This window comes from Diadema antillarum, unplaced genomic scaffold (genome assembly GCF_040938485.1).
Source record: "Diadema antillarum isolate AM-2024a unplaced genomic scaffold, OU_Dant_1.0 seq00002076_RagTag, whole genome shotgun sequence".
NCBI lineage: Eukaryota > Metazoa > Echinodermata > Echinoidea > Diadematoida > Diadematidae > Diadema > Diadema antillarum.
The window spans coordinates 86,412-111,878 of NW_027272723.1; the positions used below are offsets into that span (position 1 = coordinate 86,412).

Here is a 25,467-nt window from a genome sequence, read left to right on the forward strand (position 1 = left end):
ATTCGTCTTGTTTTCATGGAGTTGTATATTGATAGAGTAAGGAGACGCTATGCAGTCGCTAATCACTCGCTATGTAATTGTACACTCTCTGACGTGTTGCTTGCCTGCGAAGAGCCGTTTTAATGCTCTCGACAAACACATCGAGCGACGCGGGCCGCAACAGATTTCATGGACAGCTTAATGGACTCTGGCGTTAGTTTATCGTTTGCAATTATGATGCTCTCATGCCGAAAGTGTGTCCACCAAGGCCGTGATCGTTAGCGGTGCAAGTCAGTGTTACCGGACTATATCGGGGGCAAAAATGATCATTTCTATAAGCGTTATAATTGTAAATGACGCTGTCCTGTTACGGAGACCCACTTCGATTTGTGACAACAATGCTCTCCTCCCACGCACACGCACATACACACCGCACGCAAACAAACAGACAAAGAAAACATGGACAGACAGAATGTGAAGTAACTACGTAGATGAGCAATATTTTCACTCAGAAAAAAATCAATGTACACATAGATAATGATGGAATAATAGCCTCCCCCTCAAAAGAAAAATGAAGAAAGGGAAATCCTGTCTATATCAGGTGAAAACGCTCTTTCCTTCGTGTCCTTTGGATGCATTTTTTGTCTGTTTCATTTCTCTCTGTCGATATTCATTATATAATTTTGTACTGTATATGATATGTAATACTTTGTATACACACTTCTTTGTGCAATGGGATATATAAAAATACACAGAAAATGAAGTTGATGTGCGGTTTAAAACGTAACATTCATGGCAAGGCAGAAATTTGCTCATTAAACATGCTGTCAATCACAGGGTACCAGGCTATCTCAATTCTTATCTGGACAGTATATCCAAATATTGATAGTTTTCACTACGTCACAAACGTCGATGGCACGCAGATTCTCACTTTGCCGTGATTGTTCGCTACATGCAAAATACATGTATAAGACAATAGGCATGCGATATCAAGCGCACATCGGCAAATATTTTGCATTCACAGAATTGGCTTGGTGCAATGAATTTCTGTTTAAGTTAGATCAGCATTTTCCAATGCAGGGTTCGGTACTCAAACAAAGGCCCATTATCTCGACAGGAAGTCAATTTGCGTAAGGATATCTCCTTCCACACCATTACGTCATTAGCCAATAATTTGGAAAAAAAATGCTTTCAATAAGATTCAATTTTGTCCAGGGAGGTCAACCTAATCTGTCATAAAGTTTATATGCATCATCATATTTATGATAGCCATTATACACTCTTTATTGTAGCACCAGATGTTTACCGCCAAATCAATGTTACAGCTGTTATTGTTTTCCCCCCTCCAAATAGCATTCAATAAACCCTACATTCATAAACCTCATCAGAACTCACCAGGGGCCCGTTGCATAAAAGTTACTATTATGGTAACTTTGCCATCCGATGGTAACTTCCATGGAATTCTCGATTGTGATTGGCTGTCGAGTATCGTTGCCATGGTAGTTGCCATTAGATGGAAAAGTTACCATAATTGTAACTTTTATGCAACGGGCCCCTGGACATCACATAGAGTTGTAGAAAGCAGGTCCTGCCTTTACTGGACAAGTGCATGATATTTCAAAAGATGGGTTTACAAGAAAGCTATCTACATCCGGATCGTCAATCTTATCCTCAACAAAGATGGGACGACACAAACACATTTCAACATAGTGACCTATAATATATTCAATATATCTGAAGCATCTATGAACAGTATGTGAACAGTCTTACACGAGCAGACCTAGATAACATTAATAAACCTGTTTTGCGTGATGAGTCATCGTTACGTACTAATCAGAAAAAGGAAGAAAACAAAACAGAAAAAAACCTAGAAGAATGGCTGTATAGATGTGCAATGTAGTGTAGAAGGGATAGAGTAGGGAGAAAGTAATCGGGTTGCCGTGGCTTCTCCAAGGGAGATTAGGGCCATCAGTGGTAGAAGTCTGTGCCGGAAAAGTTGTATGACGAGTTGATGATAATTGATAGAGAGATACACGTACTTGTGGTACACCGTATTTAAACATGACAACCAAATTAAAAACCATCTGAAAATCAAGTTTGATGCAAGGATTGGTAGTATTGTATGTAGAAAGGCAATAAAAAACTTGTCTGACCTGATCTCTGCAGTTATGAACAAACTTTGCAGATCATGCAGATCACATTTAGATTTTCTCGATCCGGTGACGAGAAAGAGGAGGGAAAGGGATAATTCGACTAAACATAGGAAGGATCAAGAGTAAATCATGGCGACAGAGAAAGAGAAACAATGTCGATTAAACTGACATTCAGGAGTCGCTGGAAAGAGTTCTGGACGCAAGGAGTATCACTATCGTTAAGGCCCTGTCACACCCTTCCGGGCAAGCCTTGCGTGTGATTTGCGGAGAGCAATTTTTGCTACCCGGAGATCGCCGCAGATGGCCCGCACATGACAGTACCTGATAGCACGTATCTTGCCGGTAGGCGCCCGGAGGTGCGCACGCGAATCCTTTCTACCTGTACCCATGTTTTAGGCCCTTTCTCACCTTTCCGGGCGAGTTACGCGGGCTTGTTGCGTGTTGGGATTTTCCAGCGTACCGGACAATTTGAGAGGGCGGACAAGGATTTTGGCGAACTTTGTATGTGTCTTACTTGTTGGACGCGTGCTACTTAAGTTCTAATTGCGGGTATTCTGTGTGACCTGCGTGAATGACTTCCTCTGAAGGAATATCTACTATATAGTATTTGGCAGAGGTCCCAGATAATTTCATAATCCAGGCCGCAGCCGACTCTCGACTAACCAGAAGAAAGGCAGTAACTGACCCTCAACATGGACGTGGGTTAACTGCCTGTGACTTGCGGCAGCACCGGCCTCCCACGGATATTCCGCGTGGACCTCTGCTGGCAATCCTCGCGAGTCATCCGGAAAAAGTTTAAATCGGACTTCCGTGCACAACTACAGGCGGCTACGTGCTAGGTAATGTCACTGTGCAGGCCATCTGCGGGGACCTCCGGGTAGCAAAAATTGTTCCCCGCAAATCACAAGCAAGGCTTGCCCGGAAAGGTGTGACGGGTCCTTGAGCATGCTCAAACTTGTTCCGGTTGAGTCGCGGGGATTGCCCGTAGATATTCAGGCAGAACACCAGTATAGAAGGGCCGTAGCGGTAGCACCTCGCAGGCAACTAGCTTCCACGCAACTAGCCCGTAACTAGAACGTAATTAAAACGTAAGTAGCACACGTCCAGCAGGTAAGACGCACGCTAAACTCGCCCAAATCCTTCTCCGCCCACAGAAAATTACCCTGCGTGCTGGAAAATCCATACACGCAACAGGCCCGCGTAGCTCGCAAGGAAAGGTATGACAGGGAAGAACAGTGTCTGGCTTTCGCAAAGCCCCTATGTGTATAATTGTCCTATATTACTACCACTCTCTCTCTCTCTCTCTGATGTCGTCAGACTAGTGCAAATTGATGGGATGTTCGCCAACTTGGTAGGACTCATCACAATGTACACTGGATCGGAGGAGGACAAACGTTATGCCCTGCAAAACTCTCAAATTCAAAATGTATTTTCTTTGCTCTCACCCTTCCTAAAATATTATATCACCTGAGGGTAAAATCGCTATACGGGCATATTATCATCGTAAGTCATGTGATTACTGTTTGTGTGCGCGTGTTCGAGCGTATGTTGGTTTGGTTAACCCTTCGTGTATTTTGAGTGCTGATGGGCACAGAAAACCCCAAAGCGCTGTACACCGTGTGTTATGTCCCTGGCACACAAAAGGCTTAGAGTGTGTATCTGGGATAATATCAGGCTGGGTTAAAGCCCATTCCCTGTTTATCGTTCTGTGCGGCACGAACAATCCACCTGTCGATATTCACACACACTTGACACAATTCAAGGAAAGTGATTGGTGTTACCACTGCACGCTCATCACACTGAGACACAACGTCAATAGATGTGGACACTTTCGACCGGCATCCGTTTCAGATCTAGCAAAAGTGAATGCGACTTTTGACGAGCAAGGCTGACATAAAAGGTATGTCATGTACGATCCGTTGAGGTGAACTTCGTCGAGGGACATTTAAGGGAATGCGTTGTTCCTGAAGTACACGTAAGTCTCTCTACCAAACAATAGAACTGTCAGATGGAGATGTATTTTATTTCCCCCCTCTTGTCTTTGCAGAAGTAACGCGTATCTACCAATATATCAGGAAACCAAACTGAGAGATACACGCATGTGTTGAGTTTCAAAATTGTAATTCAGTTTGTCTTGTCTACCTTGCATCAGATTTGTCAGTAATTATCTTCACATAAATATTGGATAGGCCTATGTGGTCTATTCTGAGACTTGACACATATAAGTTTAATTTTCATTTGATAAGCTTCAATGTTGATTACGCATTTCGGTTCCGATTTGATACGAAGCAAGTGATTTGTGATACTCATGACTTCCGCGTAACGTTCAAGTATAACGATTATTATGATCGTCATTGCGATTTTTGTAATCATTGTCGACAGCAAGTGTTGTTTCGTGTGATTGTGCAAAAATGATTTGTACATATCTTCTTGCGAGCTTGCATCCATTACACGGTGGAAGTTAGCACTGTGGTGCTGTTTCTTTTTCTTTTTTTGGGTCTGCAGCAGATGGTCTCAGACAAACACTGTGAATATACAGTGAGTACAGTAACCTGTGTACATCGATGCCAATATCAAATACCACGTATCTAAACTTACTCACCTCCTCACACTTGACGTTTTGTTTTTGGTGTTAAGTTCGTGAGAACGCTGTTAAACAAACATTTATATAGGGATCGATAACACATGGATACAATATATCTGATGAAAAAATAATTATACTGTTTTATCGTGTGAAGAAAGTTAAAATGGAAATACTGACGACATAATCTCCGACATCTGTGACATAATAACACCAGCGTCAATCGCATCAACGTCAACACGTGTCATCAAAACGAGATGAGGAAGAGATAGAAACCAAAAGTGGTCATCCTGAAGTTCAGGAATTATGATGTAGTAGGGCCTAGATGGTCGGATCTACAGAGCAAGTAAATTGTTGTGTGATTTGCAGGAGCCTCCCATCTCAAATAAAGCTTCACAAAGCGGTGCATCGATCGCTTTGGCGAAGTGAGGACGGCATACACTGAAAACTGTGTGGATCTAACATGCACGAGATGGCCCAAACAAAGCCGTCGTCACATTAAGGGCAACTCTAGAAAGTCCCTCTTTCACGGGACGGAGACTTGGGCAAGCCCGACAGTCTAACAACACCATACCCACAGTAGTATAGAATAACTTGCCACATGTCACCGCAAACATTTTTCAGAGGTTTTTTTTTTTTTTTTTTCCGCTAGGCAAGCATTTCCCATCAGGGTCTTCGTGAGATGAAGATGTCGTTGTTATGACACCTATACGATTGTTGGTTACTTCCAGACCACTCTTCTTCATGTCTGATCTTCACTCTGTGATCTGAGTGTATAACTGAGTCACTCTGACTCTCGAGGTCAATATTACGAAGGTTCGTTATTCAAAAGGTTCGTCATTCCGAAAATGAAATAAAATTCTTCATTCCGAAAATGAAATAAAATTCTTCATTCCGAAGGTTCGTTAATCTGAAAATGAAAGAAGGGTCGTGTACATGTATTTTGAAAGTTAGTTATTCGAAAGGTTCGTTATTCTAGAACTAAATAAATTCGTTATTCCAAAAATTCGTTAATCCTAATATAAAATATAAGGTCCTTCTTCCGAAGGTTCGTTAGATTGAAAATGAAAAAAAAAAAAAAGGGGGGGGGTCGTTATTTTCAAAGGTTGTCAGTACGCACCTTCTTTTCGTCTTCGGATGAACGAATTCCACCTTCGGAATAACGAACCCGATTTCCTTTTTGGATTAACGAACTTTGGAATAACGACAAAGTTTGTCAGTACGCACCTTCTTTTCGTCTTCGGATGAACGAATTCCTCATTCGGAATAACGAACCCGATTTCCTTTTCGGATTAACGAACTTTGGAATAACGAACACCGTCCGGAGATATCAACCAAGTCACATAAAGTGCATATTGTTTCCTTTTACTAATCGCGCTTCTAAATATTGTGAAGTATGGATTATGCAAAATATTAAACATTACGGATGACTTGTGTCCTGAACATCGATCCATACCTAATAATGTGCCGCTTGAGACTATCATACATTTGCAGTCGCGATGGGATGTGGATATTAAGGGCTGATTTTTTTTTATAGTATAATACGTCCACTTTATTTTACTGGATTTTGTTATGTTTTGCAATTTTTATTAATCCGTGCTTGTTAAGAATATGAACCACATTATGTAACATTGCCATTATTGAACAAGGGCTAAAAATGGTTCGCGAGCATTTACTTCATAATTTACTCAGCTAGGAGAAATGCATCTTAGACGACCCAAATTACCAATTCAGTTTTCTTAGTCCTCTTATCAATATACAAATATGTCGTTATGATATCTTTATATTGAATAATGCAACAACTCAACAAGTTACTGCATCCATGGTGTGACATTCAATTGATGACGTCAACTTAAATCAGAACGGTGAGTTCAAAAACAATTGTTGGTTGCAAACATGCATACTGTTGTGCTTTCGTGCCTCGGGAATACAAGCGCTCCAGTATTAAACTCATTATTAAGCACTGATTGAAAAATCGTTGATGAATCGTTCGAGTAGTAGGCCTAAGTATATTGTCTCATGCAAACATGTCATGCATGTGCAAAGTACATGTAGGCCTAACGAATGTATATACATACTGTATGTATGTTACTTATGTCAACAAGAAAAGGAGAGGTACGAGTTCATAGGTAGGTAATGATAATTGATGCATTCTTTCAATCATTTCAGCTCTTTTCCATCACATAACCATGTTTCAGGTCTAATAGATCACGAATCGAGAAATATCGACAACGCAGGATTTCAGACATAACCAGAAAGTTGAGATTTTGCTAATTTGTCATCTACAGTAATATATTCATGATTCTGACCCTGAGCTAAGTTAAACGTGAACGAATAATTTCTTGGCCGAAGGATATTTGCGTCCTTCTGATATAAGTAATGTTGTACTCCAAATGCATTAACATCATTATTTATTACCTTTGAAGAATTTTCAGGCATATTATGGTCGATTTATCATAGCTGTAGATTAGTTTTTAATATTTTATGGCCAAAAGAGACTTACCGTTGTAAGTTAACTTTTCATTGAATGTTTATACACTGAGTAGTTGATTTTACCATTGTAAATTACATCACATTTCGAACATGATACTGATAATTCTGTATTAAAGGGTCAACGAGAGCAGTTGAAATAATTGTAGTTTTTAAATGGGTGGAGAAGTGTTCAATTTCTTCAATTCATAAACAATACTGATGTCTCTGTATTACCTCACGGCATGGCCCTCTTGCGTAGCCATCGTTCCACATGTTGTATATGCGACCATAATAATTAAAGTTGTTTTTTTTTTTTTTGCTTATCGAAATGTCACAGATATTCTTCACAGAAAGTAAAAGTATCAGAGGTAAACTTTGACGGTCGATACAAATTCAAATGAGTAAGTATGGTCTACATGCTCTGAAAAGACAGATAGCGCAATTGCATCTATAGCTATACTGATTGGAGTTACTATGCGTCATATCACTATACCGTCGTGACTTATTAATGTAAATGGCGAAATCAAAACCGTGCCTATTCCGGTCTTTTCGACGAAGAATTAATTAGACACGGCAATCTCACCGCACGCCGAATCGCCCAGCTTAGTTTCATTAAATGCTTGTATATGGATATTATTACTCTCCAGAATCAACCCTATCCCATCAAAAGATTGTATAATAAGCTATCGTTAAACCAGCACGGCACTCAGTATCACTAATTTATGTGATATTTCGGACACAATAATGCCATTATGATCAAAGAGTCACGAACATTCAACGAAGCACAGATATTGCTGCCGGTGAATAGATAATTTCTTGCTATTTCACTTCACTTACATTAATGCGAATGAATGTGCTTAAAATACAGATACGTGTACCGTATGTCCCCCCCCCCCCAAAAAAAAAAAAATACAACGGTACCTTCTGCAATGATAATTTCAAAAATAGTGAATCAATCCAAATATAATTTCAGAGTATGAAACTATAACTCATTGCCCACATCTTACAGAAAACCCCATTCGATTTGCTTCAGGGGTCAAAGAGAAATGAGGAATTTTGTAGAGCATGTCAGAAATCTTTTCCCTCCAAGTTCTATATATTGTGTTCACACATTAATTTGCATTTCCAAGAGTATCCAAGTGCTAAACTTGGAAGAATCAGACTCATGACATGCTTTACAACAATCCACATTTCTCTGTGACTGCTTAACCAAATTGAATGGGGTTTTCTGCAAAATAGAGTTAAGATGTTATATTTTAAGACCATGAAGTCGCATTTAGACAGTTTTATCATATTGGGTGTTATCAGTGCGAAAAGTGGATTGTAATTTTTTTGGGGACATACTGTATAGTATTTCCAGTTAAGAAATAACTCAGACAGATCATCAGGTTTTTGATAAGATCTGTCACATCTTTGCAGTTATGTTTGACTTGTTCTGTTTGTTTGTTTATGCTGTTGTCGGTTTTTTTTGACAGCAAAACGCAAGAAAGTGGAATTGCTGCTATATTAAAGGGAACCAATGAGGTCTTTCTCAGGCAAAAGTAAGAAAACAACGAAACTTATATAACATTCTGTCCCAATTTACACGGCACTACAAATATGATATACTATTTAAAAGAAAATCCCTCTAACAAGAACTCAAATGTTTGAATCCAGTTGTGTACAAGATGTAAGCTTTAATTGGTACACGATGGGTGGATACGCCAATTTAATCATTTTCGATTCAATTTCATTCTATTCTTATTTTACTTCCACAAAACACAAATGATCTTGAGTATACGCCGGAAATTGGTTGAGAGTATGATAAGAAGTAGAGGTAATTAACAAATTGAAAGCATGTATACGCTTTCAAACAAACTTTATTCATTTTCCGGGGGAAAGATGAGGAGTCAGTTAAAAAGCAGTGCCTATACTGTGGACAACTCATACAACCAACGCAAAAACTAAGAGTTTATCATGATATATCCCACAAGTTTTAACTGCTTTTTCATCCTCGGTATTTCGTCTTATGAATTTGTCTGTATTGATATGTATTACCAGTTTTAGGACAGGCAACAAAGAAAGAAGGTAATACATTCAGAAATGTACCACTGTTTTTTGAAGTGCCTTATTACACGTTTTCCCTATACAATTTAAGGTAAAAAACTCGTAGCAAAAAGGGTTACTTGGTATTAGACGTTTTCCCTGTAAAATCTAGTCACACAAGTCGTAGCAAACAGGCATGGGGTATTATGAAGGGGATTTATATGCTAGTATTTGGAAATAATACACTCTGGTAGAATGTTTTTTGGATAACATTCATAAATTCATAAGGTCGTGTGAGCCCATTTTAAACTTTATTATTGATTATCAGTCTTTAATTGGTTGGCAGCAAGTGCTCTACAAAATTGATCATTCTATTCTCATATTATTGATATCATTTCCTGATTTGATATCCGACATTTCCAGGAGCTGGTGATGCCTCAACTTTCTTTCCTATCTTTGTCTTCTCTTTTAATGTATGAGTGCGTCCCAGATTTCATGCCTGATGACTGCATGGTTCCCTTTCATTTCTTTCCCCCCATGGTGCTTAACAAAAGATGTCAGAGATTAAAAGTCAGTGGAAATCCAATTTAGATAAGAGCCCCGTCATTACATCTTTAAAATGTCACTATTTTTAATTCATACATATTCCGTCAACAGTGTGGAGTGATTTCGCCCACCCTTAATTTACTTGCGGTACTTTTACCGCTAACACATTTACCTCTGGCAATTCAAGAGACTCGTGTTTTTCATTAACTTTACCAGTGTCCATCGCTTATCGGAATAACGGTATGGGCACTATAATACCTGACTGTAATTTACTGTGATGTAGCTCCTTCTTGTTTTGTGTATGTGTGTCAGTCTCCGTTGCATCCTTAAAGGCATAATTTACCATTTGCGGATGAAACAAAACCCAGCATTACAGTACTTCAAAATAGTTCTAAAATGTAAGAAAGGGCTAGAAACAACCATTGTAAAAATCTGAATCCGTATAATCGATGTTAAGTGTTGTTAAATACACAAAATGTGAACAATAGTTATAATAAAAATGCTTCCGGATTAAACCGTCTACCAGTCTATACAGTTACGGTTTATTGAGAAAAACACTGATATCTCCTCATATCTTAGGCTTTATTGCAAAAATTTTATACGGTAGGATGTTTTGTGATACAACAGACCTACACATAATTATGCATCAAACGTGATATCTTGAACATTTTTGAAATCACTACTCCCAAAAGGTAAACTGGACCTTTAAGCGACCATTGTTAAAGGGATTGTATAGTATTGGTGGAGATAAGAATTGGGCGTTTAACTTCTTTGAGATATCAAGAAACCACTTATGAAATAGTACAGAGCATACCATTTTAAGAGGAATTCAAAGTTTATTAGATGAAAATCGGTTTTGGAATCGCTGAGACATCCAAAACAAAGTAAAACAAAGCGATCCTAATAAAAGGTGGGTCCCGCTTTTTATTAGGAATGTTCTTTGTTGGATATCTCAGCCATGCTAAAACCGATTTTCATCAAATAAACTTTGAATCCCTCTTGGAATTACATGCTCTTTTTCATGAGAGGTTTCTCATTATCTCACTAAAAATATTAGAAACCTGAAATTAGGTCTCAACCAAAACTATACGCTCCCTTTAATGTTGCAATTTAATTTCAGATGGTGAGAATGTTAAACTGGCGCACGTACACCAATGACATTTAAATAAGGCGTATTACAACAATCTTTAAAGGGGGTGGCTAGTAACTGATCTGTGGGAATCAGTGGGAATGCTGGAGGATGATTGCTCCAATCCTTGTGGGATTCATTTAAGAGTACATTATATATCTATTGTTGTGTGAACATTATTTGCTTCAAAATGGTATAATGTTCAAGTAATGTGCAGTTTAATGTTTCCAGGTTAGCGTGCCTGGTCAGTGACGGGGCATTAATCTGCACATTACTTGAATATGAGACCGTTTGAAGCAAATAATTTTCACACAACAGTAGATATATAATGTACTATTAAATGAATCCCACAAGGATTGGAACAATCATCCCTCAGCATTCCCACTGACTCCCACTGATCGGTTACTAGCCATCCCTTTAATATCATGGTTTGTCCTGGTTGCGTCGACTAAACTATATGGCGAGCTTCCCTAAACAAAATTAATACATAGTTGAAAATCGAAATACTTACTCATATAAGAGACTGAGTCTCAATAAAGCGTAAAAAATTGATATGTATTAATCATGTCCTCTGTAGGTAATGCCTTTATATCATAATGCAATTACAGCAGAGTTTTGTCAACCCCCCCCCCATACATTGTTAACTCTGAAATACACATCGTCGTCAGTAACCCCCTAATTCTCCCCTCTGTTTCTCTCGCACCCCCCACTGTCTGTCTGTCTGTCTGCCTGTCTCTCTCGATGTTTTTCGTCCTCTTCTCCCCCCCCCCCCCGTGTTTCTATTCTCGCTTCTCTCACTGTCTAATTTCTTTGCTTCGTACCATTAAATGAAAGCAAAGACACACACACATACATACCTCGGTATGTCAGAATTCATGACAGCGTTACTCATTGAGTTACCCCCTTTTCTCTCATTCATCTGATTTTGTTTTTGTCGTATATAATTGTTGCTAATATCATTGATCTTTTACCACCATTACCGTTGTTGTATTTATTTTGCAGCAGCCCGTATCAGTGATGTCGTTATCACGGAGGAAGGCATCACAAGTCTTGAACAACAACTAATCAAGCTTTTAGGTGACACCAATTCTTCTTAGGTGGATTTTGTATCGAGATTTGTTTGTACTTGAAGTTTGTAGTAGGCCACTCTGGATTCGCGTTGGCCCAGTTTGATTGGAAACTATCCGCACTGGCAATGCAAACACCTCAGTATATCTTGGCCGGAGGAAATTGCTACCGCTATAGTTGTAATGAAATCAGTGAGCACTCGATTGTAAATCCGGGAGGCTTCGTATTATATCGATTCTGAGGCTCATCAAATAGACTGATCCATTTGCATGTCAAATTCGCCCAGGAATAAATAGATGATAATTGTATAAGCTAATAATTCATGCATTTTCGTCCGACTTATAGATGATAAAAACATCCTAACTCTTTTCAACACTGAAGGGATGGGGGGGGGGGGTCAACAAGGGAAAGACGTAATGCATATTTGACGTCGTTACGATGTATAATATCTCGTGCAAGCATGTGCCATCTTTTGCTTCTCTTTTCATTCCCATCCCTCATTTAATTCCCGAACCATCAATAATCGGATTTGGTGGCATTACCATAAGAACAGAGATGATTTCTTCTTTTTTTTTATTTAATCTTCCCAGACATCTCTCAAACTGCTTAATCATGCCTGTGAATCAATACTTAGAATGCCTGTATGTTTTTCCATAGCAAATTGCATAAATTCAGATATATTGAAGCTATGTTTAACTGCTCATTATGAAATGCACTACATCCAAATTGACATTTCTAAATAGCATTCACGGCTGGGGGGGGGGGGGGGGGGGGGGACGGACGGAGGTGACCGAGGTTCTGGCTGGCGTTCAAGTAGTATACTGGAAGGTATACATCGAGTGTGTGCAAGTTAATTTGTAGACTAATTGTCTGGGATTCACCTCTCGGTTTCATCCTATGATAGCGAAAGATTAATTACATGAACTTCATCAACTAAAACCAAAATGAATCTTCAAAGGGAGGTGAGTCCTATCTGATCTTCACAACCTTCGTCAACAAGGAAGCCAAGGGGAACACATTGTTTGCTTGTTTTTTTTAAACCAGATATTGTAATATGAAAAGGCCGAATTAGTGAGAATAATGAATAAATAATAAAAAAATAATACTAATCAAGGAGAACTTACTAAAGCCCCTTTTACACTTTCACGGATACCATCACAGATGACCACGGATCGTCGATCCGGGATCATCCGTACTGTTTCCGGCATGACCGTGTTGACTCCGTGAAGTCATCCGGCATTATCCTTGACCTACCGGCATGTCCGCGAGAAAAATTAAGCTTGCTTAATTTTTCATCCCGGACATCACGGATGAAAATCAATACGAGCTCTTCCTTGTTGGCACCGTCTACTCCGTGTTGCCGCCGTATTCCTTCCTTGTATGCACCGGCTACTCCGTGTTGCCTCCGTACTCATTCCGGTACATCCGTGAAGACATCGGGACGTCCGTATTAGCATCGGCTCCATCCGGGATGAGAAATTCGTGTATTTTGCCAAATACAAGCTCATAAATTCCATTAAATTTGCTCAGATCTTCCCCATCAGTACAGCCCGCAACACCTCATACTGTTCGAACAATTGTAGCCTGAGAAGCTTCAGTGACCCACACACATTTCCTTGATAGTTTGTTGTTGTTGTTGTTGTTGTTGTTGTTGTTGTTGTTGTGTGTGTGTGTGTGTTTTGCTTTGTTTATGTCATGATGTTCCCGCAAAATGAGAGTTTGCAAGAAGAGATTTGCCTGATGTCGACAAGCCCAGGCTTATGTAGGCTGCTGTAGATTTATTGGTGTGCTTGTTATTAGCTCTGGAGGCATGTTGCCCGAGAATGATAAAGTATCAAAAGCAAAAGTAAATGTCATATGTCAACATTTTAGGGACATCCGTGTAAAGACCGCGAAGGGACCCAGTTGCATTCGTGCTCTTCCTTGATATCCGTGTTGGCTCCGTATCGTTTCCGCTGTGGTCCGCGTTCGTTCCTTGTCTGTCCGCTTAGGCACCGTACTTGTCCGTGTAGCCTCCGTACCTGTCCGTGTAGACATCCAGTTGGGATCGTATTCACACCGGTATGGAGAGGAAAATCGATATTTTGCATGCCGGAACATCACGGATGACGATCCGTGGTCATCCGTGAAGCAATCCGTGAAAGTGTAAAAGGGGCTTTAGTAAATCCAATCAATTACGAGCTGAGAACATGGGGTCCAGGCAGAGGGTCGTTGATTGGGTTTTTAGATGTGAAATATTAAGCGTGATCATATTCTCATGATGCTTTAAGAGAAGAGGTAAGACAAGTGTTCTTTGATTATGCTATAAAAAATGAAAATATTATGACTTTTTTATATTACTTCGTATCGTCCCAAAATTTTAGTGTTGAAGTTTTCCAATCCAGCAATTGCTGTAATAAAAGTTTAAAGACTCATAACTTTTGAACGGATTGTCTGTTTTTTTCTAGAGCTTCGCTGATGTGATCTTACTATTGCTGCATTCTCTCTATTCACATTATTATATTTGAGATTCGTTCTCATTTTCCAATGAGTCAATTATGTGACGCAACAACAGCTATGTAGCCTATCATCCATCATGATTAATAGTGTCACTGGTGTCATCGTCTTCTCGTGTACTATCCCAGTGACATAACCTGGCAGTTTGCAGCTTGCTGTTTGATAATTATAAACATATTTATCCAAGCAAGTAAGAGTGCCTTTCTCGAAGTCACTTTATTCCATCTATACCCAAAATTTCACCAGTATGCTATTGGCAGCATATTGGCCAAACAACCTCCCAACTAAAGAGCAATGATCTGGCAATTTCCTGTCGCTCTTGACAAACGGTTAATCCGTCAAAACGTTTCTAAAGTCTTTACACTGCTTTTAACCCGCGACCATTTGGTCAATTGTTGCTTTCATCGTGCCCCACATCTCGTAAACCTTTTCAAATGAAAATACCCTTGATAGATAGCATCCCTCTTTGGCGTCCAAATGGAGCATCCATTAAAGAACCATCACTCGACCGTTGTCGTTGACAGAAAAAATATAGAATATATCGCTGCTGCTACCCAAATGCACTACTTTCTTTACAGGCTGATCGCCTATTAAATGAAATGATACTGCATAGCTTCCGCAATATCACATTAGCGTTGACATTTATTGGTTTGGCATAAAAGTTAAAACATACACTTCAGATAATGAAAGTCGTAGTAAAATTGTTCGTTGAAAAGAAAATTAAAAACTCCATTTTTAAGATTATTCAAAATCAACTTATCAAGCGACCGTTAATAGCATCGTTGCACAAAATGATAGAAAGTTATCTCCGGCCGAGATGAAGAGATCACTCTTTTATTGTCAAATCTCTGGAATGTTTGTGCTGGAATTTAGACGCTGGAATAACTGACAATTAAGGCACTATTATGTGTACGAACTTCTTTTATTACTTCTTTTATTTACATCACAGGCGTAATTGCCTATAGGTTAGGCGAGCCATTATTGCCCACATAATAGGTACCATCCTACTTCACTTTCAAGATAACTGACCCTGATACAATAAAGACCAAAAGGCAGAAGAAAAACAAGAGAACATGAAAAGTTTGATATTAGAAATTGTTACCGAATTCAAAATTTCACACGTGTTCCTCGGATATAGTGACGTTGATCGCAATAAGTAACTGCATGTGCAACATTTTTTATGGTAATGTCATCATGGACTAACACTGGTCTATACATGCAATAATAATCATAAAACGTGTCTAGTCAACAGGAGCAACAAAGTCCTGATAACCATCTGCCCCCCCCCCCGTCACCATTGATATATTACGTTACAACCTATATTAACACACATTACACAAGCACACATGCACACACACCCCCACCCCCACATACATACACACAGGTGACGCAAAGAAAAGATTTTGAGATGTAAATCCCTTTTTGTTTGAATGGTGGAGATGTGTGTACTTCGATTGGAGACCTACGAACATGACGTCATCACTCCATAATTATGAATTACATACCTTGTCAGTGACAACATAACTTTCCAACTATGTGCATGCTTGAGTGTTTCTTCGTCCATTTGAACATCATTAGTAAGCTCAGTCAGCAAATTTTATCAAGTCTTCGAATTGATCCACCGTGTTGCTAAAGAGTAAAAGGTAAATATCACGAGGTGGTATTTGCGGTTAGGAGTGCGTTCGTTATGAGTTTACTTTGTATCGCTTGCTCGGTTGAATATTCTCCATTCCCTCTCACTCCGATGCTGGACAGTCATGGACTGGTAGGCTGGTAGACTGAGCGTTATGATATGTGATGGAAAACATAAATGTTTCTTGTCATGAATAGACAGGAGAGGGTACTACCGTTGGGTGTGTGTACGAAGATGCATACGATTCACTTTATATCCGAGATGCCTGAATTTGAAAAAAAAAAACAATAATAAAGAAATGACAGCTCTCAAACGACAAGTTTGACAGGTTTGTGTGTATATCGCAGCATGAAGCACAGTGAACTTATCACCATTGTTGAGAATTATTGTCACCACTTATGTATATTGCTTGTACAAAAGTAGGCATCCTTAGCTCTTATCTAAAGCGAATAATTACTTCGTTTATTTTTTTTTTCAGGTAACCTCAAGATTTCTGAATCACCAGACCGTAACGCTATATAAACACGATATAAGCACATCCCCTTTAACGACAGAACCACATCTCAAGACTGTTCCTGATCAAGGATCCACAAGAAATGCTATCAAACTAGCAGGGAATAACATTAAAAAAATCAATCTGCCTTCTTCGAATGACAAGATAGTTGCTCGATCAAACATGAGTGCGCTCAATATCCTGTGTTTCCTCGGTTCTTTCCTTTCTGCTATATGCTTGGCCGCCACCATTCTGACCTACGTAACCTTCAGAGTTCTGCGCAATCTGCCAGGTATTTGTTTACTGAACACTTCAAGTGGACTGTTTTTAGCTGCCGTCGCAGATGTATCGAACACATGGGCGACGCGCAATAATGTCATCTGCGGCATATCTGGCGTCATCAAGTACTGCGCGTGGCTTGGTGCTTTTACCTGGATGGCACTGCACGCACAGCACATGCTGCGTGTCTTTGCTTGCTCAAGATGGCAGCCGTCAGCGGCGAAAGTCGACATAAATTCTCGACGGAAGACTCTCTTCTGGCACGCCCTTATCGGCTGGGGAATACCCTTCACCTACACCGCACTCCTCCTCGCTTTTCAGTTCAGCAAACCCCTTCAGGTAGACCTTTCTTTTGGCGTGGGTGCGAAGTTAAACAGATCTTCGTGCTGGATCAACGGGGGAGATGCCGCCTTTCATTTGAGTCAAGACCCCTTCTTCATTCTCCTCGGCTTCAACCTGATCGCCATTGTGGTTACCATGGCTGCAATCATTCGGACAAGGCTCGCCACCAGGAGAGCCTCCAAAACGGATGTCAAAACAGAATTAGCCGCAAATCTCATCATTCTACTTAAGGTAACAGTCTCACAATTCGTTTAAAGGATATATACCACACAGTGATTCCGTGTTACCTTTCTATAAAAGAGATTGTTTTTTTTACATTGCACCCCGACACACACTCTCTTACTCACAATTTTGTCTCTAAGCTTACCAAAAGAAAACATATACACAGACCCCCCTTTTTTTTTTACTCTGGAGAAAAAACAAATATGGGATTGTATAGGGCCTACCCAACCCGTGGTGTCCATGCAGCAAATGGCACAACTTGCCAGGCTTTCTAACCAGGATTCAGTAATCGATCCACCCAAACCTGACGTATTAGTAACTGTTGTAGGTTAGCAGGCCCTAGGTACCCGTAGCAATGTGCCTCACTCACAGAAAGGTCACGGTGACACGGTAGATCTCTATTCATTGACAATAGCTTAGTTTACCTATCACTTTGAGCCAATCGGTGAATAAGGCACAGGATCAATTTCAGTTGTCTCAAAATGCCCGGGATCACGGGTCCTGCTTCAAGATTCCCTCGGCGCCTGGCGTTGCCCTCGTATCTCATCAGGAGCAGTAAGACAAGTCCCTGGATCCCTCTGGTGTCATTTAGCTCCCCATGCTAAACATCTCCAACGTGACACAATAGTATAATATACTTAAACTATTTTATATGTTAGTATTATTATCATTATTATTAGGTGATACGCTATCAGCGTATCACCTATTGTGATTGTCAAAATCTCTCTTTATTAGGTGATCCGAGTATCCTCTCGGATCACCTATTGTATCTGTACGGATTCTTTCTTTCTTTCTTTCTTTCTTTCTTTCTTTCTTTATTTCTGGACAAAAGTTGTGCAGAGGTTAGCTCAGAAAGTGCATTGCCTATCAATGTCAAACTTATACCATATATGTATCATATCGCAAAGACGGCAGCGCAAGTAAAATCATAGTGATCAGTCAACCGTGACGTCACTATGACGTCATTATATGAAAACACATTTTCAATCATATCTCATTAATGGAATGGAGTTTTTCAATGAAATTTACGTCACATATATTTCAAGTCAAGCGCATTCTACTCATATTCTCAAAATTCATCTATGCCTTAAAACGTGCGCGTACGCGCGCGTTGAAATATTTGTATGCTCAAATCGAGCTCAAATTTTTTTTGCACACGTTTCAGACCATTTGGAGCATTTTTTGAAAAATTGAAAAAATCGGACGGACGCGTACGCGCGCGCATATATACGCACGCACAGCTCAAATGCAACAGAAATTTCCCGTTTTTTCACACGCATCGCATGTCTGAAATGCCAAGGTATATTTCTATCAAATTTCAAGTCAATCCGACTCAATATGACGTCATACGGGCCCGTCAAAGTTGAAATTCCGCGCGCGCGTCAATGGCGATATACAGTGCAACTATGCCAAAAAACCGCCAAATTTAAATCTGATTTTACTCGTCAGGATGAACGGTGACCCCCCATTTTCTTTACATATTTTAAAAGCTGGTGAGTTGTACATGTCATTTCATGGGTTGGCGATACTGAAAAAATGATGAAAAGATATCAAATTTCTTAATAAAGTAAAAAAAGTAAATTTTCAAAATGACGTCATCAAATTTCAAATTCACTCGAGCGTATCTCACTTAAATTTCGCCAATTTTCACCCAGATTTCAGTATGTTGTAGCTTACGAAATGTTCTTTCATTAATGTAATAAAAACATTTTGATTGGATAACGTCATCACCTCGTAAAAATGGATTGAAAGTATCCTTGTAAAATTTGACCAGTTTACGTGTTATCTCTATGGGAGAGCAGTTTTTCTGGCAGTGAAAATTGACATTACTATCTTTTTCGAGCACTAGCTCACTTATGCTTCGGTGAATTTTCCCCAGATTTTAGTATGTTATAGCTGAGACTTTGGGCTATCGTTAATGTGCCCTTCATTTTTTCATATGATGTCGGCATCACGTCGAAAAACTTGGTTGAAAATGGCACGTAGTTTCGATGCAGCGTCATTTTGCTTAATACACAGGGCCTATGGAGCATGAAATAGGTCATTGCATAGCGCATCCGACTCGTAATCCTAAGGTCCCTGGTTCGAAGCTCACTCCTGCCAATATTTTTTTTTTATATTTTTTAAACACTTTTTTCTTCTTTTTCTTTAGTTCGTCTGAATCTCCTTTCCTAGCTTCATCTTTCTCTGATTTTTTTATGCTTCTCCTTTAAATTTCTATAAAATAATATAATTTTTTCTTTATTTTTCTTTCTTTCTACTACTTTCTGTGCAATAGATGAACAACAACAATGACTATCAGCCCCATACTTAGCACATGTTTAGTTCATGTCACGTACATTATTTCATAAAATAACAACTACTTGATCGGACACCATCTTGGGTATGTAAATTAGGGTCAAAGGTCATAAATGTTTCATCCAGTATCTTGGCGAATACATATCCTATCTTTCCAATATTTTGCACGCGCAAAGACCATGTTACAAGGATCAGTTCACAAAATAACCACTTTTTGTTCAGATGTCATCTTGTCTGTGTAAATTGGGGTCAAAGGTCATATGTACCTTTTTCTCTATATGACGTGTTATCTCTATGGAAGGGAATTTTTCTAGATGCGAAAATTGACATGATTGTCTTTATCGAGCACTAGCTCACTTACCCTTCTGTGAATTCCTCCCAGATTTTAATATGTTGTAGCTGAGACTTTGCGCTATTGCTAGTGTGCCTTTTGTTCTTCATACGAAGACGAAATCATGTCAAAAAACGTGGTTGAAATAAGCTTATCTTTGATGTATTGAATTTTACAAAATAACCACTTATTGCTCAGATGCCATCTTGTCTGTGCAAAGTGGGGTCAAAGGTCATATGTACTTCTTTCTGTATCTTCGTAATGACGTGTTATCTCTATGGGAGGGAATTTTTCTAGATGTGAAAATTGACATGATTGTCTTTATTGAGCACTAGCTCACTGACCCTTCGGTGAGTTTCTCCTAGATTTTAATATGTTGTAGCTGAGACTTTGCGCTATCGTTATGTGCCCTTCGTTTACTCATACGACATCGAAATCACGTCATAACACTTTGCTAAAATTAAAGCTTAGCTTCGATGTATTTTTTTCATATTTCTTTCTTTTTGCAACTTTCTTTGCAATAACTCAAGAAAGACATTCCCTATTACCCCCATATTTTGCACATGTTTAGTTCATGTCACATACATTATTTCAAAAAAATAACAGCTACTTTATCGGACACCATCTTGGTTATGTAAATTAGGGTCAAAGATAAAAAATGTTTCATCCTGTATCTTGGTGAATACATGTCCTATCTTTTTCCACATTTTGCACACGCAAAGACCATGTTACAAGAATCATTTCACAAAATAACCACTTTTTGCTCAGATGTCATCTTGGGTGTGCAAAGTGGGGTCAAAGGTCATATTGTATACTGTACTTCATTCTGTATCTTCGTTACTGTATACGAAATTCGGTACCAAAGATGGCAGGTCTGACTCCCTTTTCTAAATGAGAATCCAAACATCACACAGCCAATGTCCCCTCAACACCGATAAAACATGTATGGTCATGCCTATTTGGATCAGGACTCACATCATTGATTTCCAAACAGATCGGATCACCTAATTTGTCAGTGTTGACAAATTCTAAGTCTAGTTTCTTTTTATTCTTCTTTCTTTCTGGACAATTTTGTGTCATCAATATCTCAAGAATGACATTACGGAATAACATGACATTTTCAGGGAACATGTCTCATGACAATATCTAGCCACAATAAGGTTTTCATGACAGTAACATATCTATGACGTCGTCTAGGCGCCATTTTGTGATTTTTGGACCATGTTACATGATCGATCATAACTTCATAACTAAAGGTCATTTCTGTATCATTTTTTGTGGACATAAAGTTCAGGTCACGTTCTATCTTACTTCTTTTGATGCTAATTACCTAGGACATCATTAAGTGCGCGTAAGCGCGCGTCAAAATTTTAAAAGGCTCAAAACAACTTTCCAATGGGAAATCTCGAAGTTTCAGACAATTTTATGCGTTTCAAACAATTTTGCGCGTGCGCGTCCGTCCGCGCATTTTCGCGCGCACAGCGCGTCAGCAACATGAAAATACACTTTTTTTTGACAGATTTGGATTCCTGATACTTTGAGCAACAATATCCATTGATTTCTAATCGATTCCTACAAATAACAAAGCAATGCACTTGCGTCAAAGTTCAAATTTCGCCTGCGCGTCTATGTGCAAATATAGTGAAAAAACATGTCTTTGTTTATTTCGCCATAGCTCTTTAAAACGTCAGGTGACCCTATGTTTTTATTGCATATTACAAAAGCATATAAATTGGACTTGACGTTTCAAGTATCATTATTTCCATAATTACATTATGACGTCATCATATCGTCATCTGAAATCAAAAAAGTGGAATTAATTTTTTTGAGGTACTGTTTCTGACATTCATTTGCTCGTATCTCTGTTGTTTAAGCTCAATATTATCCCAAATTCAGATATGTTGTACTTTGAACATTTGCCTTTCAAGTCCATGTCATGGTTTTGAAATTTGATGACGTCATCATGCTTTAAATTGTGTTTAAAGGTAAAGACGCAAAATCGGACAAGTTTACGTGTATTGTCTATGGGAGGTGATTTTTTTAGAAACCATGCATTGACTTGACAACGTTTAAGCACCTTTATCTCAGCTGATTTTGCTTCATTTCCTCTGAAACTTATTTATGTTGTAGATGTGACAATAAGCTGCAGTAATCATGCATTTTATTCTTTGAAATCTCCTCATGAGGTTGACAATTTTGCAATTTAAAACTGAAAATGAGAATGGAATGCGGACCAAACGATTCGTGATTCATCTTTCACGTACATAAGCTTACGTTCCTCTAATTTTCTCGTCGAGACGTATGGCCGAGTGGTTAGAGGCGTCGTCTTAGAAACGTGAGGTTGCACACGTACGGGTTCGATCCTCACAAGAGCACGAAAGAAAATAATAATTTTTTTTTAACTTTTTTTCTTCAATGGAGTACTACACCTTCGTCCATGTAGAAATCACGTTTGCATGTAAACACACCTATACGCACACACTCACACAGTATACCTTTGTTTTGCGTTGGAGACTGCATTACTTCGTCTGCTGCAAAATTATAGTTTTGCAGGTTGGGCTTTTCAAACTGATACAGTATACTGTAACAAAATGAAATTTGTTCATATCAATTCAGTAACACAATGTAGTCGTGGTTACTTTGTGCTGATTTATACATGTAACAAGCTATACATTGTAAAAAAGGTATTCAGTCTTCTGTATTGATGATTATTTGTCAATTAGTGGTTTTTGTGGAGTTTCAGATAGTGATAAAAAGTATGGATGATAAGTGCAGCGATAATTCCTATAGTTAGTTCAAAGCTGTGTTACAGATGTTTGATACATACATTTAGCATTGTGTGTGTGTATATACGTGTGTATACAGGTTGGCCATATGACACATTCTAGACAATTACTCTTAATTGATTAGCAAACGTGATCAGCTATGGAACTGAATATGGTACTAATGTATGATGTTAATGATTCTAATTAAACTGTGACGAGTTTAAAGGGATAGCGTAACTGTGTGTAAAAATAAGGCAATTATAAGGATATTTTAGGGCAATTTGATAACCATGCCTATAATAATTTCATACAGGTACTAATGCCTCCCTCATATTCATGTGATAGATCGTCATGTCAATAGCAAACTGACAACGTATGATGAATGTGTTATATATTGAACAACTGTCTTTCAAGTCCATAACGTTCCCCATATTTTCCCGTCGAGACGTGTCGCCGAGTGGTTAAAGGCGACGTCTCAGAGACGTGAGGTTGCGGGTTCGAACCTCACAAGATCACGAAACAAAATACTTAGCTACTTTACTGTTTTTTTTCTTCAATTTTGTATTACATATTCGTCCATGTAGAAATCACGTTCGTATATAAACGCACCTATACACACACACAGACACACACACACGCCATATCCCTCTTTTTTGTGTGTTGGAGACCACATTGCTTCGACTGCAGCAAAATTTTGCAGGTTGACTTTGTCAAACCGATCATAGTATGTAATGACGACGACTGAGGTGTTGTACTTTGAACAATTTTCTTTCAAGACCATGTCATTGTTTTGTAATTTGATGACGTCATTACACTGAAAATTGTGATTAAAGGCAAGGTATCAAAACCAGCCGATTATAGGTTTTATGTCTGCGGGACGTATTTTTCCCAAGTTGCCAGAAATGGTATAGCGACCTCAGTCGTTACAAGGCCGCTTTTCCGTCTAGCAATGCAATAGATGTTCACACGGCCGCGTTAGTTGAGTGGGCATTGACTTTCCCCCCGTTATATCTATACATTGTTGTTGTTTTTCTGTCTTACCATTTCCGTGGATGACCCGTGGCCGAGTGGTTACAGAAACGGTTTCGCATGCACGCTCAATATAACTTCAAGGTGCCTATATCACATTCTTTTCTTTGTCGATCACAGATGACTGTCATCTGATGACCACAAGCGTATCACCTAACTCGTCCTCAATGTGACGAGTTTTCATGTCTCGTTATCATTATTACTATTATTATTAGCATTGTCATATTATTATTATCACTCTTTTACACTAATTCTCTCTCTCTACACAGCTGGGTGTCGCCATGGGTGCAACCTGGTTACCTGTCGTGTTCTACCGCCTAACAAGGGAGCAATTGCTTTTGGAAGTCCATTACTTCCTTAACAGCTACCTTGGCGTCTTCTTATTCATCGCCTTCAACTTTACCAGACGCGTCCGCCAGCTGTGGCGTGAAAAGTTGGCCCAGATGGGTTGCCCGACATCTCCTGGCGGAAGACGGCTCATGAAATCTCCTAACGCATCCGGAACGGGCAGCTCGCAAGCAACGACGAGCAGTTCGCTGACGCAGTTGAACGCAGATCGAAAGAACGTTTATAGTGTGTCGTAGAAAGCCACTGAGCTTATTCGTTGATTTCCAGCAGATATACAATGTAGGCCTACTTGTATTTTCCTCATTGAATCTTTTAATCTACGTTGCGAAAAAAAAACACCCAAAATGGACTTATGACGTGAAATAATTGGCAAGACCAGCAAACTTACCAGGCCTAGTTGTTGTATCGATGGTCTCTTATTGAAGCTGGACGGGTGTTAAACCATTGATATTAACACCAACAAATATCAAATCAACACCATGTGGTGTCATTTTTGAATTAACACCAGTACAGTGTCAAAATAACACCAGGTACAGTGTCAAATTAACACCACGAAGTGTCAGGTGAACACTTTTCAACACCATCACAGTGCATTTTTAACACCTGTGGGTGTGGTCCTTTATTGAAGTTTGATCGGTGTTAGATTTAACACCCGTGGTGTTAAATCTAACACCGATGTTTTTACAGTGTAGTATGTGATATGAGGGCAATGACGTTAATACCAAGTTTGTGCACTTGTCGAATTGGAAACAGAATAATTTTAGCTTACTGTGCAATTACAGAGTTCACACTGAGTATAAAACTTACAGCAAGTGGAAACATGCTTTCCCCCACACTACACTTAAAGACCATCATACACACCAAATTTGACCTTCATAGCTTGAATGGTTTATTTTGATAAAAAAAAATGAGTGGTTACCATGGCAACACATTTTCCTTAAACTAACACATTGGTGTCTTGCAAAACTACACTTCTAGATCATGATACATACTAAATTTGACTTTAATTGCTTGAATGATGGAAAAGTTATTCGATCTGCAACGTTTTGGTAAAATAGTCGTTACCATGGCAACGGTTTGTGCGACAAACACAAAAATTATGTGTTTCACATCTATACCTCAGGGCCATAATGCCTATCAAGTTTGGTTTCAATTGCTTGAAAACTGTGGAAGAAGTTCACTCCACAGGATTTTTAAAAAAAACCATGCGGTTACCATGGCAACGCATTGTCCGATACAAATACAATGGACATTTTATAAAACTACACTTAAAGAGCA

General features: G+C 39.1%; 1 protein-coding gene across 1 annotated transcript; it reads left to right on the top strand.

The window, feature by feature from the left end:
* The first annotated feature begins 16,758 nt into the window (after positions 1 to 16,758).
* On the top strand, positions 16,759 to 24,425 carry LOC139713848 (adhesion G-protein coupled receptor G6-like). Its single transcript, XM_071625552.1, has 2 exons — positions 16,759 to 17,427; positions 24,111 to 24,425. Exons 1-2 carry the CDS (start codon positions 16,759 to 16,761, stop codon positions 24,423 to 24,425), a joined length of 984 nt encoding a protein of 327 aa, XP_071481653.1.
* The last annotated feature ends 1,042 nt before the right edge of the window (positions 24,426 to 25,467 follow it).